The sequence below is a fragment of the Haemaphysalis longicornis genome, unplaced genomic scaffold (assembly GCF_048455015.1).
Source record: "Haemaphysalis longicornis isolate Haplotype H1 unplaced genomic scaffold, Haemaphysalis longicornis Haplotype H1 scaffold_12, whole genome shotgun sequence".
Lineage (NCBI taxonomy): Eukaryota > Metazoa > Arthropoda > Arachnida > Ixodida > Ixodidae > Haemaphysalis > Haemaphysalis longicornis.
This window is the reverse complement of record NW_027526225.1, coordinates 24,501,131-24,518,505: the sequence shown is the minus strand read 5'-3', so window position 1 is coordinate 24,518,505 and position 17,375 is coordinate 24,501,131. Positions and strand designations below refer to the sequence as shown.

At 51.3% G+C, this 17,375-nt stretch overlaps 1 protein-coding gene across 1 annotated transcript in view; it reads left to right on the top strand.

Moving 5' to 3' along the window:
• The window catches only part of LOC144161530 (phospholipid-transporting ATPase ABCA3-like), a 39,654-nt gene extending 23,604 nt beyond the window's left edge, over positions 1-16,050 (top strand). The window contains exons 5-6 of the mRNA XM_077692189.1: positions 585-798; positions 15,783-16,050. Coding sequence (XP_077548315.1) covers positions 585-798; positions 15,783-15,983 — 415 coding nt within the window. The 3' untranslated portion in view covers positions 15,984-16,050. The remainder of the gene's footprint in view (positions 1-584; positions 799-15,782) is intronic.
• The last annotated feature ends 1,325 nt before the right edge of the window (positions 16,051-17,375 follow it).

Here is a 17,375-nt window from a genome sequence, read left to right as displayed (position 1 = left end):
GGTCACCGGGTGAATGACGAGGACTTATTTAGCACAGGCGGCAGGAGTCTGTCATCGCCCTTCCCGTAAACAAATCATCTTCGGCTAAGTTATAAGCCGGAGCCTTTGTGGAGTAGTTTAATTCGGGTGCACAAGGAGATCAGTTTACATCCTGCAGAGTTCATCGTTTAAATGGGCTTATATAATGTCTCGATTACACTGGGTAATCCGCACGCATCTGGAAAGACTCGACCGTCTGTCACGGCAAAGATGAGCATGCTATCGTCATGAACATGCTATGTCTGCAATGGCAAATGTGAACATGCATAAGAGATCGTCTATAAAAAAGAACGCAGCCATGCACTCTTTATTGATGACGCGCATTGCCCGTGGGAAGTTGTCAAAGTGTAGAAATACTGCGTCGCAATGCCGCATATCATTACGCTCACTGACGTGATTAGCGCATTGAACAGTCGCCTGCGTGGTAATGAAGACGCCTGCAGTCACCTTTTGTGCTTTTGAGTCGCCTCTCTCGTGTTTGCGTGTTACTATCGGTTTCTAGATTTACGCACGCTACAATGGCGTTCGGGCATTCGTCTCTGCAGCATGGAGGAGTGCGAGTTCTCGTGCGACCGGCTCTGCATCATGGTGGCGGGCCAGATGAAATGTCTGGGCTCTCTGCAGCACCTGAGAAACAAGTTCGGCAAGGGCTACCGGTTCGAGTTCATGCTGAAGCACGGCGCTGATAACGACCCGGTCAAGTTCGTGGCAGATGTCCTTGAGCTGTTCCCGGGCATCAGAGTCGTCGAGACGCACGAGGTCAGTGTGAATAGCTCTTAGAGCGTCAGCCAATCATTCTCCGTATTTAAAAAGTGTGGACCAGAACGTATCTCTCGTATCTAACCTTGTATTTAAATTTTTCTCCAAGCAGTGGTGTTCCCTTCGGAGCACACATAATTAGTGATTTTCCTCTGTCCAACAAGGGAGTCGAATCATACCTCTAAGCGCCAGCATGGCCAACCCAACCATGGGTGACTGTGCCTTTAGTGGAGCCTAGTCGCGTCCACCTATTTCAATTATAAGGTAATCGTAACTCGTTTAATCACAAGATCAAAGTTTCCTTGAACTTTAAAGTGCAACGTGGAGCCACACTGGCCCAGGAAGGTCACAAAGGCGTCAACATGGTCAACCGATTAACTACTGGGGCCCGAACATCGGCGAACTTTGGGGTGCAACACACACCTTTAATCATCCAAATTTTTTCGTTAAAACGTCACATGAGAAACAAGAGAAGGTTCAAACGAATAGCTGAAATTTTCCAACTACGAACGACATGGAGCGTGCGAGGGCTACGCATAAATTGAGCTACGAGCGAACGCTTATATGTCGGCCACCATTCGCCATCTCTTTTCTTGAAAGCTTAAGGGACCTTCCCAAATAGGCTAGTTAAAATGCACACGTACCACATCCCTTTCCCCTACCTGAGTAACATGCACCTGTAAAAGTTCGCTAGTTTAGCATTGACATCATACGGTAGAGGTCACATACAATTGTCTTGCATTAAAGCAGTGCACTTCAGGATTTTTTCTGCGTGTTCAGCTCATCGCTAACGAGGAGAGGTTTTGGCAGTATTGTCTTGCTGGAAACAACTACCGTAGAAAGCATGGTAGAGACTCCGGCGTATTTCAAATGCGAAACAGCGCATTCAGACAGACACTTTGACGTGTGGACATTTTAAAATAATGTAGCAGAGTATTATAGTTGCTTATAACTAGCATGTGAGCCCAAGTTGCAACTATTGAAATTGAACCTCTAGATTTTATTCTATATTTCATGTACTGCAACTGATTGTTGGAATTGTCCGTGGCTTGCCAATGTCCCTCTGCTTATTTTCTCCATTGTGGCAACATGTACTTCGCGATGTTTCTTGTGGCCACCCATGGGTGCTACAAGTATCCTCGGAGGATGTGTTTATTGATGAAGACGAAATAAATAGGGTTGCTGCTAAAGACGCTGTAGTTTGCAGCGAATTTTTCATTTCATTACCTGGCCTGTCAAACCTTTCCCGTACCGTTACAAAAGTTTGAAGCATGTCTTTTTCGGGGTCCGTGGCGAAACATTATACAGGTTTAGCTGACAGATTTTTATGGCCTGCTAATCTCGCATAGCAAGCGGGAGCGCCATTGCGCATGCGTGGCGACCTCCGGCACAATCAGCGTTACCAGAGCGGTGTCCGGCTTAGCTCGCCGGCTCCCTGAGCGTACCGTCGCCGCAACATACGCTACCGTGCCGAATCCCAACATGGCTGCCTCCAGAGAGTCGATCGGGTTACTGCGAACTCCGTTTCTTTGGTTGAAGCCTGAGCGATGAAACCGCGAAAGCTCTTCCAAATGGGCAATGGTGTCAAACACTTCAACAATGTCGACCCAAGGACGACCCGACTTCTATGCAGCCCCCAGAAGATTGTCCTGGCTGTTCGAAAGATTAATGGCTTTTTAAATTATTTTGGGGGCATCATACCGTGTCAACGGCTAAATTATATCACAAAAATTGAAATAAAGTAATCATGATCATCATCATTTATCTGCAACAGTTTACTCAGGATCATTGCAGGGCAAACGCGTCTCCCAGTGACTTCCAACCACTCTTGTCCTGCGCTGCTCGACTCTACTGTTGGCCACCTAATTTTCCCTATTTCATCCCTCAATCGTTTTATTTGGCCTTCCTATTCTTCCTTCCCAAATTCTCTGATGGTAAACATCGTCCTACGCCGTGCGTTCGACTGGAGTTTCCTCGTGGCCAACGTGAGTCACGCCATTCTAGGAGCCGATTTCCTTTCGCACTTCATCCTGTTTGTTGACATGGCCCGAAAAAGAATCCTGGACGCCGCAACCGGCCTCTGCATTCTCCCCGAGAGACGCTACACTTGGCGTATCTTGCAGAGCTCACAGCGGACATTCAGAATGTCAAGGAAGTTAACAATATCCCAGCCGCATTTCGACCATACAACGCTCCAGTTTCAGTACTCAGGAGTTGGCTCAAGCACAACGAGATGACAAGGAGCTCCGAACTCTGCGTTCTTCAAACAGTTCCTCTCTGCAACTTCAGGACATTATCTGCCCTGATTTGGGAATCAGCATCCTTCGCGACATTGACCCGGTTTCACGCCGCAGGCGACCATACCTTCCTGCTTCTCTCAGGCGCAATGCTTTCAACTCTATTCACCGTCTCTCTCATCCTGGAGTTCATGCCTCATGGCGTTTGGTTGTCGAGAAATACTTCTGGCCTGGCATGAATACTGGCGTACGGGCACGGGCTCGTTCCTGCATCGCCCGCCAGAAATGCAAGGTCTCTCGGCATACCACATCACCTCTGGCCCCTTTAGCCTTGCCAGACTCTAGGTTCTCTACAGTTCACGTCGACCTTGTTGACCCACTACCACCATCTAAGGGCTACCGTTACATCTTGACAGCGATCGACTGTTTTACTCGCTGACCGGAGGCGGTTCCAATCGACGATATTACGGCTGAGACTGTTGCTTCCACACTAATGTCCATGTGGATCTCTCGTTTTGGCGTGCCTTCGGAGATTATCACAGACCGTGGCCGCCAATTTGAGTCCACGCTCTTTCACCGTTTGACATGCCTACTCGGTGTAACTCACAGGAAAACAACGGCCTACCATCCTCAAGCCAACGGCATGGTCGAGAGGTTTCATCGGAAGCTAAAGCCCCACTGATGGCTCACGAATCACCTGAACAGTGGACAGTTCACCTTCCTCTTGTGCGGCTAGAATTACGCACTGTCATGAAAGACGATCTTGGTTGTGGCGCCTCTCAAATGGTCTATGGCACGTCTTTGCGCTTACCAGCAGGCTTCCTGGTCCCTCCGCAGCCGCAAGACAACCTGTCCTCCCCTGGCCTGTCCTATGTGAACGATTTAACTCGGTTTTTCCGCTATATCCATCCACAACCACCACGGTCGTATTCCACTAAACGCACTTTTATTCATCCAAACCTTTCTGACAGCCAATACGGTTTCATCCGTGTCGACAGTGCCCGCCGGCCACTTCAACTGCCATACACCGGCCCTCATCTCATGATTTCACGCTTTGACAAGACGTTTACAGTTCGCGTCAACGGCCGCGACAGCGTCGTTTCTATCGATCCCATCAAGCCCGCGTTCATCGAAGGTGCCCTGCCTGCGTTCCACTCCACCATCCACCATTCCACCATGAACACCACCCCTCTCCCTTCCGTTCGCACCACCACCCTTGAACCCATAGCAACGCAAAGACTGTGCGTTTTGCTGTGGCGCTTTCCACAAGACTTCCTCCTCCAGACTCCGTCTCAAGGGGAGGGCGTTTGGGAGGCACGTGAGGCTGCGCGTGAGCTGACGTGCTCAACATCGGCTCCGCAGTTAGTGGCAAATTAACCGTGCCAATTCGTGTGAAGAGCTAATCTTTTATTCCCAGCGTGTTCGGGATGACGCAAGGCATCGACTGACACCAATATCGACTAAGGCAAGTGCTTTTTCGTTGATTTGTGGAACTTTGAAGCCATCGAACGGCGCTAGGCCTAGGCGTGGTCGCCGAGGTTCGGCCCTGCGCCGCGCCGGTCGGGGTTGGCTCAACCTTCGAAGATGACAAGATTAGACGCAGAAATGGAGCCGCCCATTCCGTCTACTAGCAATTTCGGCAAGATGAGCGTGCAAGTGGAGGGCGAAGACATTTCGCCGGAGGCAATGAACGAGGCAGGATGGAAAGTTGCCGGTGACCGACTCGCCCGTAGCCAGCAACGAGAGACCGCTTATGTAACAGACAAGAACGCTACCGCGGCTAGGAAAGCGGCAAATATTGCAAGAAGAACAAGGTCATCAGCAATCAAAGCGGCGAGAATGCCAGCGTTACCCAGGGATAATATCAAAATCGTCATGAGGCCGAGAGGCGGAATCAACGTGGCCAAGTTAGGCCTGGTCGAAGTGACTGCGGCCGTTCACGCAGCGGCGGGAACCGCCAAGGAAGCCGAATACGAAGACACCCTGTGCGTAAACGCGCAGCAGAATATCATCGTGATCTGCACAGCACAGGAAGAAAGAGCCAGCCGCTACAGCGAAGTCAAAGAGATCGCAGTGAGAGGGCAGAAGTACGAGGTGTGGGCCTACAGAACCGCCCCACACGACACGACCAAGGGAGTCATCAGAGGAATCCCGACAACCGAAACTCCCGAGGACATCGATGAAAGGGTGGTCAACCGACGCAACCCGCTGGCGCTAGGAACCAAGAGAATAGGAGAGACGACGACGGTCATCGTCGTCTTCAAGGGAACGAAGGTGCCAAACTACGTGAGGTACGGATCGGCGCTGCTACGATGCTCTTTGTACTGCAAGAAGGTGGACGTCTGCTACCAATGCGGTCGAGTAGGCCACCGAAAAGACGTGTGCCCAAACCCGAGCGAAAAACGATGTCCGGGCTGTGACAAGCTTGCCCCGGGGGAAGAACACCCGTGCAAGCCGAAATGCAAGCTATGCGGCGGAGAACACGTGACGGGCGACAGGTCCTGCAAGGCGCGCTTCAAAACGCCCTACGTGGTCAGGAAAAGACAATGGGAGCGGCGCCTCGCGTCCGCAGAAGAGGAGCGGCTGCCGCTGGAGCTAGATTTCCTGGAACTGAACCCCGCAAGAAAAGCGAGGTCCCCATCCAGGGGGTCCTCGGAATCTAGAGGCAGATCACCCTCCAGCGGCGGCATTCTAGGGAGGCAAAGTCGGAGTCCCAGCGTCACGCGAAAGGGAAAGTCTCCGTCGAGGGAGCGCGTGAGCTGGGCGGACAAGGCCAAGGGTACAAGGAGGACCGGCGAAAAAGAGCCCAAGAAGCAGCAACAAAAGCAGAGCAAAGAGAACGAAGCCATGGAGACCCTTCGAGAAGGGAACAGGGAACTGCGTAGAATGCTGGAAGAGAGGAAAAAGACCATACAGAGCATGACGGAAACCAATAACCTGGTTGCTACCCTGAGCCCCCCGGTCGCGGCGACGGCGGAACCCCCGCCGAAAGCGCAGCCGATGGATATAACGAGCGACGTCCCGGAACCAAGAGAGCCGGCCATAAAGAAGAGAACGATGGAAAAGCGCGCCACCCAGGAGATTAGTAGCATCGACGCCGGCATGGAAGAAAGAATGAGCGGCATCGAGGCGCGCATGGACGACAGATTGAACAAGCTGGAAGCGAAAATGGAGCGGATGTTCCAGACGATAAAGGCGGCCATCGCAGAGAAGAGCAGGCTGGACCACGAGCGGTTCGTAAAAATAGAGGGGGCCGTCCAACACCTACAGAGCCACATGCAAGCAGTTATCCAATATCAGGACTCGCGCAGTGCACCGCAGGGAGGCATCGCTAGAACGGAACAAGCATGGACCCAGAACCAACAGTGATCATCTGGCAGTGGAACTGCCGCGGCCTGGAAAGGAAGTGGGCAGTACTACTGCAGCACGTCGAGAACAGCAAGATGAAACCGGACGTGATATTACTGCAGGAAACACTGGCGACGCATCGGCCACTCCACGGCTACAGAGCGATCTGGTCCGACGAGAAAGACAGCAGGGGACTGTGCATCATGACCAAAAAGGAGCACACTATGCTGGAAATTCAACTAAAAAATGTCGCAGTCGACCACGTACTGGCCGAGGTGGTAATTGGCAAGAAGAGGAAAGAGAGCGTCTACGTCCTCAACGTGTATAGCAACCCGAGCAAGCGCAAACAACGCTTCAGGGCACTCTTGCACGGGGCGAGCTCGCAGGCAAACGGCTCCAAGCTGCTGGTCTGTGGCGACTTCAACGCCGCTGACCAGTCCTGGGGGTACGCCAAGAGCAACGCCAAGGGCAGGAACCTGGCGCAAGACGTGATCGACAGCGGATACGTCCTCGTCACGGACCCCGCCAACCCGACAAGAACGGGAAACTCGGTATCCAGGGATACTACTCCCGACCTCACTTTCGTCAAGAACGTTGCAGCGGAAGACGTCGTGTGGAGAAACACCGGGACGGACTTGGGCAGTGATCACATGATCGTGGAAACTACGATTCGAATGAAGGGGGCTCAAGCGGCACAGACGCGAAAACACACGTGGATCGATTGGGAAGCGTTCAGGAAGCAGAGAAATGAAAGTACGGAGGGAGATCAACAGATAGAAGACATCGGGGCCTGGATGGAAAGAATCACCGGTGACGTCAAGGCAGCCACGAGAGAGATCGAAACGGACGACCAGGTAGACGGCATGGACAGCAGACTGGCCCATCTTATCGAAGCTAAGAAGTCCATACAGGAGAGGTGGACGAAGCAAACGCTAAATAGGAGGTTGCGAAAGAAGGTCGCTGAACTTAACCGCAAGATAGAGGAGCACTGCCGCACGCTCGGCAGCCAAAAATGGGACCAGATATGCAACGCGGCAGACGGACAACTGCACAACGGAAAGACCTGGAATCTGTTCCGGCATCTTCTGGACGCGACAAAGACCAAGTCTCACCAGAGGGACAGGCTGGCGAAGATCATACACGCGGAAATCAAGGAGAAGGGAACGGTGGCGGTGGAAAAGAAGCTTCTGGAGAAGTACATTCCCACCACGCAGAAGGTCTTTCACGGAGGCTATCTCGGAATACCCAACGAGAAGCTAGATAGAGACATTAACGTAGAAGAAGTGCGCACTGCCCTTCAAGAACTCAACAGCAGGTCGGCGCCGGGCCCGGACCGCGTACCGAACAGGGCGCTCAAGAACCTTGACGACGCATCTATCGAGGCACTGACTAAATTCTTCAACAAGTGCTGGAGAACGGGAGTCGTGCCGAAGGAGTGGAAGCACTCGAAGATGATCCTGATCCCCAAGCCAGGCAAGCCGCCGAGCACAGACAACCTCCGGCCCATTTCGCTCACGTCATGCGTGGGCAAACTATTGGAGCATGTATTGATGGCGCGATGGCAGGACTACCTGGAGGACAACGACCTCTATCCCGACACCATGATTGGTTTCCGAAGACACCTGTGCACGCAGGATGCTATGATCCAGCTGAAGCACCTAATCGTTGACAGGGACTCCCGGGACTCGAGGGCCATAATGGGTCTCGATCTGCAGGGAGCTTTCGACAACGTCAACCACTCGGCCATTCTAAGTCAAGTATCGAAGCTGAACATGGGAGAGAGAACCCATGCGTACATCAGAAGCTTCCTGACGGGTCGGACGGCAGAGATCACCGCGGGTGACATTGCAACGAATGTCAAAGAGGTAGGGAGCCGAGGCACTCCGCAAGGGTCGGTGATCTCGCCGCTCCTATTCAATCTAGTTATGATCGAAGTTGCCAACAGACTCGCAGAGGTGGAGAATGTCGGTCACACTATATATGCTGACGATATCACCCTGTGGGTCGAGGGCGGCAGTGATGCTTGAGTGGAAGAGGCCCTGCAGCAAGCGGTGAGAGTAGTCGAGGACAGCCTGGAGGGCACAGGCCTCAAATGCTCACCGACCAAGTCCGAGCTGTTGTTGTACAGACCCAAGGAAGGCACGCGCGCCGAGAGAAGGGAACGAGAAGAAATCGTGGTCTACACCAAAGACGGCTCAGTGATCCCCAGGGTATCAGACATCCGCGTCCTGGGCATGCTCCTCAACGAACGCGGAAACAACGGAAGTACGGTGGCACGGGTCGTCGGCAAGGCGGCCAATGCCATCAGACTAATCAAGAGAGTGTCAAACAAAAAGAGGGGGCTACGCGAGGAGAACCTCACAAGACTCGTGCACTCTTTCGTAATGAGCCACATCACGTACGTGGCCGCCTTCCACAGGTGGAAGAATGGCGAGAAGAATAAGTTGGAAGGGACCATCCGAAAGGCATACAAGGCGGCCATCGGGGTACCCGAGTCTACAAGCACCGGGAGACTGCTCAGCCTAGGCATCCACAACACCCTAGATGAAGTGATTGAAGCTCAGAGAACGGCGCAGCTGGAGAGACTGGCAACAACTAAGACTGGAAGGAGAATCCTCGAACGGCTGGGGCTTCGATACCACGAGCAACAGGGAGTCAAGATGCCGATCCCGGACGGGGTCAGGGGCATGATCCGGGTGGATGCGATCCCGCGTAACGTGCACCCCGACTACAACGAGGGCAGACGAAAAGCGAGGGCCAAGGCACTGGCGGAACTACACGCCCGAGACGCGGGTGCCCGCTACGTAGACGCAGCCGAGTACGAGAACGGAAGCGGTTTCACCGTAACCGTGGTCAACGCCGAAGGCAACGTCAGGGCGGCGGCCAGTATGAGAAGCGGCAAACCAGAAGAAGCTGAGGAAGTGGCCGTAGCACTGGCCCTTAAAGACCTAGGATGCACCACTGTTCTCAGCGACTCAAGGCAAGCGGTCAGGAACTTCGCACGAGGAAGGGTCTCCCGAGCTGCGGAGAAAATCCTGAGAGGGGCGCCAACAATCGTGGAAAAGAAGAAAATCAAGTGGTTCCCGGCACACGCAGGAGAGGTGTCGGACGTCAGTGCGAACCACAACGAAACCGCACACGCCCGGGCGCGCGAACTAACAGGCCGCGCCGGGCCAAGCGGGGAACGCCCGTGGCACAGCACGAGAGACAGAATGACGGGATACAAGGAAATAACCCAGGCTTATCGACTCGCGAGATGAACGCTCCCACCGCCCTGCAAAGGGCTGAGCAGAGAACAAGCAGTCGTGTACAGGCAGCTCCAGACAAGAACGATCATGAGCCTGTCCCTAATGCACAAGATGTTCCCGGAGACGCACCCAGACGATACGTGCAGGGTGTGTCGTAAAGCCACCGCGACCCTCGAGCACATTGTCTGGGACTGTCTCAACTTCCCGGAAGAATCCACGACAGGAAGACTGCCACCCGCCTTTGAGGAGGCGAAGCGATCCGATGACCAAGACCTCCAAATCCAGGCCGTCCAGCGGGTCCTCGTAGCGCTGACCAGGCAGGAGCCCGAGCGACCCGATGACGGGAAGCGAGGCTCGGGCCTGGCGGCGACGGCGAGGGCGACTCCGGCCAAGTCTGAAGTCTTAGTGTAAGGCTTTAACCGCCGGCCCAATAAAAGTTTTTCCAATCCAATCCAATCAAGGGGAGGGGGCTATGTGGACTCAGCCCAGCGGCGATGGCGCTGGGGCTGAGTGACATGCAATGAGTGCGGGCCACGCGGCGCCGGTGCGCAAGCAGCCACGAACGCCACGGGGGTGGAATAAAATGGGTCCCCAGTTTTTTGGGTGCACGGCATAGCGTTCGGGCGTGTCTCGGCTCATCTCTCTGTCGCGTTCGCGACAGTACAAACAACGAGTGAGCGTTCAACCTGCCGCGCGTGGCAGTAAAGGCAAGCGCCCAGCACACAGCGATGGTGCGCAAAGCACAAGAATAGAAAAAAAAGGCGCTCTCGAGACAGAGCTCCCAGGAGAACAGACGCCAAGAGTGCCGTGAACGTGCCGCACGTGAGACCGAAGGCACGCGGATCGCTCACCGCGATGCATCACGCGAGATAGAAAGAAAGCAGGTCGCCGATGGCGGTGAGGCCACGAGCATAGAGTTTCTCACTAGCTATTGAGAAACTCTATGGCCACGAGTAAAAAGGAACCCAAAGAGAACAATTGTTTGTTTGAACAGCCCACTGAGAAGAAAGGCGCGTTCGAAGGCGAGGCGATGGATCGGCCATATGTGGTGCGGTGGCAGGCCAGGCCCTTAGAGATGAGCGAGCTAAGAACACGCCGGGCGAGGACAGCTTGCTGCGGCATAGTAGCGCTGGTAACTCAGTTGGTTTGACGGTCTGTGAAAGTTTAGTAATTGAGACTGAGGTACCTGATGCTCCCTGCACGGGCAGGAATTGCATTCGGCCAGAGGGCTCGAATCCTGGTCCGTTGGAAATGGCTATGGGTCGGGGGAGTAGCCTCATCCCCGAAAAGGCTAGTGCAAAATGTTAGGCAGTGAGGCAGCTCAGCATCTGAGATTGTAAACGCGGTATCCAAGGCGCAGCCGAGTACGGGTATTGTAGACCAACTACTACATCACCCTCAGACCAAGCTCTTGGCGGTCTATGAAAAGCGAGAACTAGAGCAGTGTTAAAAAGATGCAGTGCAGTGGCTAATGGTGGCAGGCAAAAAGGCCTTGGGCGCTCAAAATTCGCAAGCCAAGTGTGCACGGAACCAAAAGAGAGGGGAGCACAGAAATGCGGAATCGTTCAGCGGTAGTCCGGGCGCAAAATGCGTGAAGAATAGATTCTGCCTGGCTGGAAAAGCTGCCCTGTTCGGACACAGATTGGGACTAACGAGCAGACGAAGTGCCAAGGGGACAGTAGGCAGTAAGAAGGCAAGAGTGAGCAGGGTGAGAAAGGTAACTCACGTTATAGAAGAGGTGATGCGCTTAGCGGCTTGCTAGCTAGTAGGGAGCCAAGAGCAGTACACAAGCGCTGCGTGGTTGGTGAAACAGTAACGCGTTGGTTTCCACCAAGACCACTGACACAGGCTACGTGTGACAAAAGTCGACTGTCTAAACAAAGCTGACCGAGTAGCAAAGGGTGCTCAGTGGTTGACGCGCAAGAAGGTGAAAAGGAAGCCATAGGTCAACGAACCTCATGGAAAACATGAACTTGACTGGGAAAGGAATAGGACGTATACTGGTTACGAATAAGTGGTGTATACTCACAACATGAATATTGTAGTATAGTGGAAAGGCAGGGTTCGCGTAGATACAGATAATAGAGATATGAATGAGTGAGTGACGAAGTTCGGAGTGACAAGTAGGGATGTCGAATATTAGATTATTGATGTGTTTGATTTGGTGATGTGATCGAACAGATTGTATGAGTATAGAGTGCTGTAAGTGCATGAAGTGTAGCATTAAAGAAGTCGTGGCAAAGTACGGATTGAGGAGTAGAAGGAGGAAAATGTTTTATTATGTGTGGATTGGGAAACTATGTTGTTCAATAAGAAATCATTCAAGTGATTGATTGCAGTGATATGGTAGAGAATAGTTTGAGTATCTCGGTGTTTGAGAAAGTGATGTATTGACAGTATTGGTGATAGAACGGGAACGTGGTGTGAACCAATTGTGCCAGTTCTGTAAACAGGGATTAACTAAAAACAATGTTTCACAAAAGTGAAAGTGAAGTCATGTGTGAGCTGAAAAGAGCGACGAAAGAAGTGAGCAGTGGTGGTGAACTGTAGACTCATGACAAGTGAGCAAGGGTTGTGGAACCAGAATACAGCGGCGGCCAACATAAAGCAGTTTTTTTAGAAAAAACTCTTAAAGCGTGGGTAATTGTCATGTGTCAAGGGCACCCCATGAGAGGGGATGCATCAAAACCCAAGAAAAGGGAACAAAACAAACAAACACCAATTTTAACGGCGCGCCACGAGCAGAACAATCAGGGAACGCCGGCGCCTGAACCCCAAGGCATCATGGTCAAATATGGCAGCGCGCTGGTCAGCCAATTAGGGAACGCCGCGCAGGAGACAAGTGGCGTCATGACCCTATGTGGACGTGGAAAAGGCAAGGAGCCAATGAGAGTGCACCACGACAGAGCCCAGGGGGGATAAAATCGGGGCGCACACAGAGAAGGGGGAGGCAAAACGCCGGGAGGCTAGAAACCAGGAGGCGGAAGGAGCACGTGAGCTTCAAGGAACAAGCCAGGGGGACGTGGCCAGGCCAAAGACTATTACCTACAAAGCCTCGGTGGCAGCGGGCCGACTTCGCATCGGCTGCGACATCCTAGGCCCACCACCTGCGGCCAACGTCCACTCTCCGTCGACCTTCGATTCAACGGCCCCGAAAGGGTATACGTCCGTGCCGAGTCTACCGGGGACCTCCGGCGGCAGCGGCTACTAGTGGGTAGCCAACGAGGAAACTTCAGTCACGGCCACTGGATGAGAGGCGCAGCGCTCTCATCCAGCGGCCGTGCTTCAGTACGCGCGGAGCCCACGCCGTCCAAGGGGTGACCGCGCGCATCGAACGCCGGCACCGAAGCGAGACGAGGATGGCTACCCACCGAGTCGCGGCTACGCAGCGGGTGCGACATGTCAGCGCCGATGACAGCGGGGTAGGCCACTCCAATGGGGACGCAGTCATAGGACACAACTAGGGAGTTGTGGTTTAGAGAGATCACCTAGAGGGTGAGGGCATGAGTTGATTCGAACTAATTGTGTAGAACTTTAGTGTAGAGAATTTTGGGTTTAAAGTTGAATTGTATTTTGGAATTGTTAGTTAGAGATGTGAGTGTATCGTTTGTGTGTAGTTTATTTATTGAGTGCTTTGCTTTAGGGTTTTTCGAGTGCACATAATATGTGCATGTCAGCGGCTTTCCTGCGTCCATCTCTCTGAACTGGTAAAGACAACCCCAGCATCCGTTCACGTGACAGTCATCAGTCATAGTGTCGTGATAAATAACATGGGCAGGCACGGGGAGGCACGTGGTGGCTGAAAATACCAAGAGATGGCTAGAGCTATGCGAACGCGGGAAAATTGAACTGATTTCCACGTCCAGGCAGGTGTAAGTTAAAGAAAACCGCTCGCGTCTTTGTACGCGTGTAAGGACAAAATCGTGAAATTGGTTTTGGGTCGACTGTATAGGCAGAATTTGCAAGCAAGAAAATAATTTGTCATACCAATGGGCTGTATACTTATTTTATTAATACGTAAAGACCTATTTTTCGAAGCCATCAGTGTCACATTTAGGTGGTTGTAACCGTCGAATCTACTAAAACAGTGTGTAGATACCTACGTAAAATACCTCTATCCACAAGAACCATTTCAATATCTGAAATGAATTTCAATATCCTAAAAAATAGTTAGCAGAAACATTATTCCGGCGCATTTCACTAGCCGCCTCTTGTTTTTGTTTTTTTACAAATTTCAGCAATGTTGAGCTCGTATACCATAATCACAATGTGTTCACAAAATTTTAATCTGTTTAAACCAGCAATTTAAACAGGCATTGATATCGTGTGTTAGGCCTTCTCACCTCGTCAAGCTTGTCATTTCAAAAAAGCTTTTTCGCCATTTTCCCGCCAACTCAGGAGGAAATCCTTAACTCTGATTTTTGTATTTGGATTAGTAACATTTATTAGCAATAACCAATTGGATAAATGAATCAGTGACACATATATTAGAGAATCTTTGAAAATACCCATTTTGTTCCGAAATGCGGATTCGGCCCAATAGTGCTGTTTACGGTAAAACCGTAAAACCGCTGTTTAGATATTTTTAAGGGCTACGCATATCAGCAAAAAGCACTTGGGTATGTGAACGGGTCAGCGAAATAATGATGAATTTACAAAGACAATTTCTCCCTTTTCATTGCCTGCTTAGGAGTGCAATTTCGGAAAATCCTGCATTGGTGAGCCCCTATTTCATGACAGGAATGTACTCCCGAAATTGCAAGTCTCTAGATGTAGCCGTTTCAGCTCGGCTTTGGTGAATTAGTCGGTCGGTCGGTCGGTCGGTCGGTCGGTCCGGGCCGAAATAGGAGCAGCAACTCCACGAACTACGAGCAGCCCATCCAGAATGAGCGGCTCTCGCCCGACGATTCTTCACAGGGCCTGGTGGGCCACGACCGCCGAGGCCCCACTCACACGCTCAGACCAGCGGTTGCTGTCAATGCAGACGCTGATGCTACGGTGTCTGTCGCCAACCTTCCATTAGTTTTGGCTTACGGAACGCGGACAAACTTTCCAAAGCTTCTTTGACAACGTTGTCCGTGGCCTAGATTTCTGCTTCCTCTATTTTGATGATGCACGTTCTTCTTCTCCAACGAAGAGGACCACTGCCAACACTCTCGCCAACATTTTTATCGGATCGGCGACCCTGGCTTACTCATCAAATCTAGGAGATCATGGATGGCAGGCCCATCGTCACCCTCCTCTGCGACATTTTTTTTTCCAGAAGGGACTACCCTTTCCTTACGGCATCCTGCCCTCCAAGCCTTTTCTCGGCCTGCCACGGCAAAGAACCTCCACCGCCTTCTTAGAATGCTCACTTTCTACAGACGCTTCGTGCCTTTCTATGATGCCTCCCAGAAAGCCACCCGCATGTTGGTTGCTTGCGTCGACACTTCATATCTGCGCCAAAGAAAAAAAACTACTCTTCACAAAACACAACGGCGCTCCCAACTAGCATACGTATGCGCTTTTTGGGACCCGGTAGCATCACACGCATCAACAGCATTGAATTGATTCAAAATCGTGTTGCGGATTTTATCTTATCTAACTACTTTTGATATGCCAGCGTTACTTTTTCAAGACATTTAACTTTCCCGATGCTTTTGCCTTTCGCTTTTTCCATAAAACCTACGGACACAAACCTTTGTTTGTCCTTTGTTTGTACGGACACAAACCTTTGCAGTGTTCTTTGTTGAAAGAACAGGTTATCAAACAACTGTCATACATATCTCGCTTTGACCACAGTTTCAACGTTGGTGTACCGTCTTCACGCACTAAATTCGTAGCAAAACATTTAATCCTAGTGCAAGCAAATATAACTAAATAAATTCACTGCATAACTTCACAAACTACTGCACCCGACGATTGGCATTTATAACAAGTTTACAATCACCAGCTGTTCCAAATGAGCCCATATTCGCTCAGTAACGCTCACCTGTACTCTAGGCATTGATAGCTTCGGCAAGGGAAAGACTCATTGGAAAAGTGTTAGGTTAGTTAACTATTGTATACCACACTATAGGAGATGAACAGGCACGTAGCTTTAAATGGTTTACCCTTATAACTGAAGCGAAACATGGAACTGCGTCATGCCGGCTATCTCTTCTCGCAGAATGTCTGTGTGTTTATCCTGGACAACAAGCTTCCGTGGAGCACCATCTTCACCAAGGTGGCTCTCCTGGATGAGAACTTCGCCTTGGAGCACATCCTCATTGGAGAGAACACTTTGGAGCAAATCTTCATCGCCTTCGCCAAACAAGAGGAAATGAAATCCACCATTGTTCAAAGCGCTACTAATGGCGAACTGTCGTAACATCGGCTTTTTCGCTGTGTCTGTCGAGATCACTGGGAAATGTCAATTGTGTCTTGCATGGCCCCTGTCAGGCTCAATAAATTAATATTTCTCTCTCTCTCTCTCTCTCTCTCTCTCTCTCTCTCTCTCTCTCTCTCTCTCTCTCTCTCTCTCTCTCTCTCTCTCTCTCTCTCTCTCTCTCTTCACTACGTGCACCTCATGTAGGATGTCTTTGACAGCTCTACTGTTCCACATGCATTCACACGACTCTAAGGAACGTATTCGGCACCAGTTATTCAAATCAAATCGTTTAGTATGCCGTCAAGCGGTTTTACACACGCGACGTCTTAAATACTGGCTTTCTGTCTATTGCGGGGGTAAGCAACTTACGCGTCTAAAATATGATGCCCAGGAGAGCCCGAAGTCCAGACAGGAAGCCGTCATTATCTGAAAGATATCTGTTAGTCTCACGTGTAGGTTCCTTTAACTATGAGCATCGTTTGCTAGCTGAAAATATTTTTGCCAAGAACGCACACCATCTCTGCAAGCAGAAACAGTCGAAAGATCGCCGAAATGCCGCCTGGTCACGCGCTGGAGTGACGAAAGTAAAATAGCGCACTGACCACATATGAACAATATAGTTGACGTTTCGGAACCGTATGCGGGTTCATTGTTCACTGAGTTAGAAAAGAAGTCGTCAATAGTGTAGGCAGTGCATGACGGAAGGAGGACGCGCAGGCGGCCCGCATAGTCTCTTCCGTCCGGCGCATCGTGGCTGGCGTTGACCGAATGAAAGCAGTTCCAGCATCCCCCAGTATGAGACATTGTTTTCCCGAGCTATAATAGCGGTGTTGTCCGAGTCAATCCTCCGCGAATCTTTGCGCCCGAGTTCGACAATGGCGATCGTCGTCTGATTGTTATTCCTTACATCAAATTGGTGCTCCTTTAGTCCAGAAAATTTTCGTTTCGCCTATGTACAACTGATGAGAATCAGCGCATGGTATCTTGCATACGACTCCTGGGAAGTAATCGCTGGGCAGCCTGTCTGTTACAGACATAAGCCGGTTCCAGAAATTGCTGGTCGGTACATTGGCAGTGCCCATAACGCATATTGAAAAAGCGCGTGACAGTGCTTCGCTGTTTCATGGGATGTAGTGGTGCCCTGTTGTCGTGCATTCTTGGCTGCAGTATCTTGATCTCAGTTTCGAGAATAAATTGTTTAGGATTGCCGTTGGCGATAACCTCACTGCCGATTGTTCCTAGTTCATGTGTCAGTGCAGTGCCATCTGAACAGACGCGTGCGGTGCGCTTTATCAAGGACAACACAACGGACGTCTTGTGGCCGACCCAGTGGCAAAATGCCACATCGAGGTAACGACCCGCGTGTGTGATCTTCCTGTTCAGTGAGAAGGC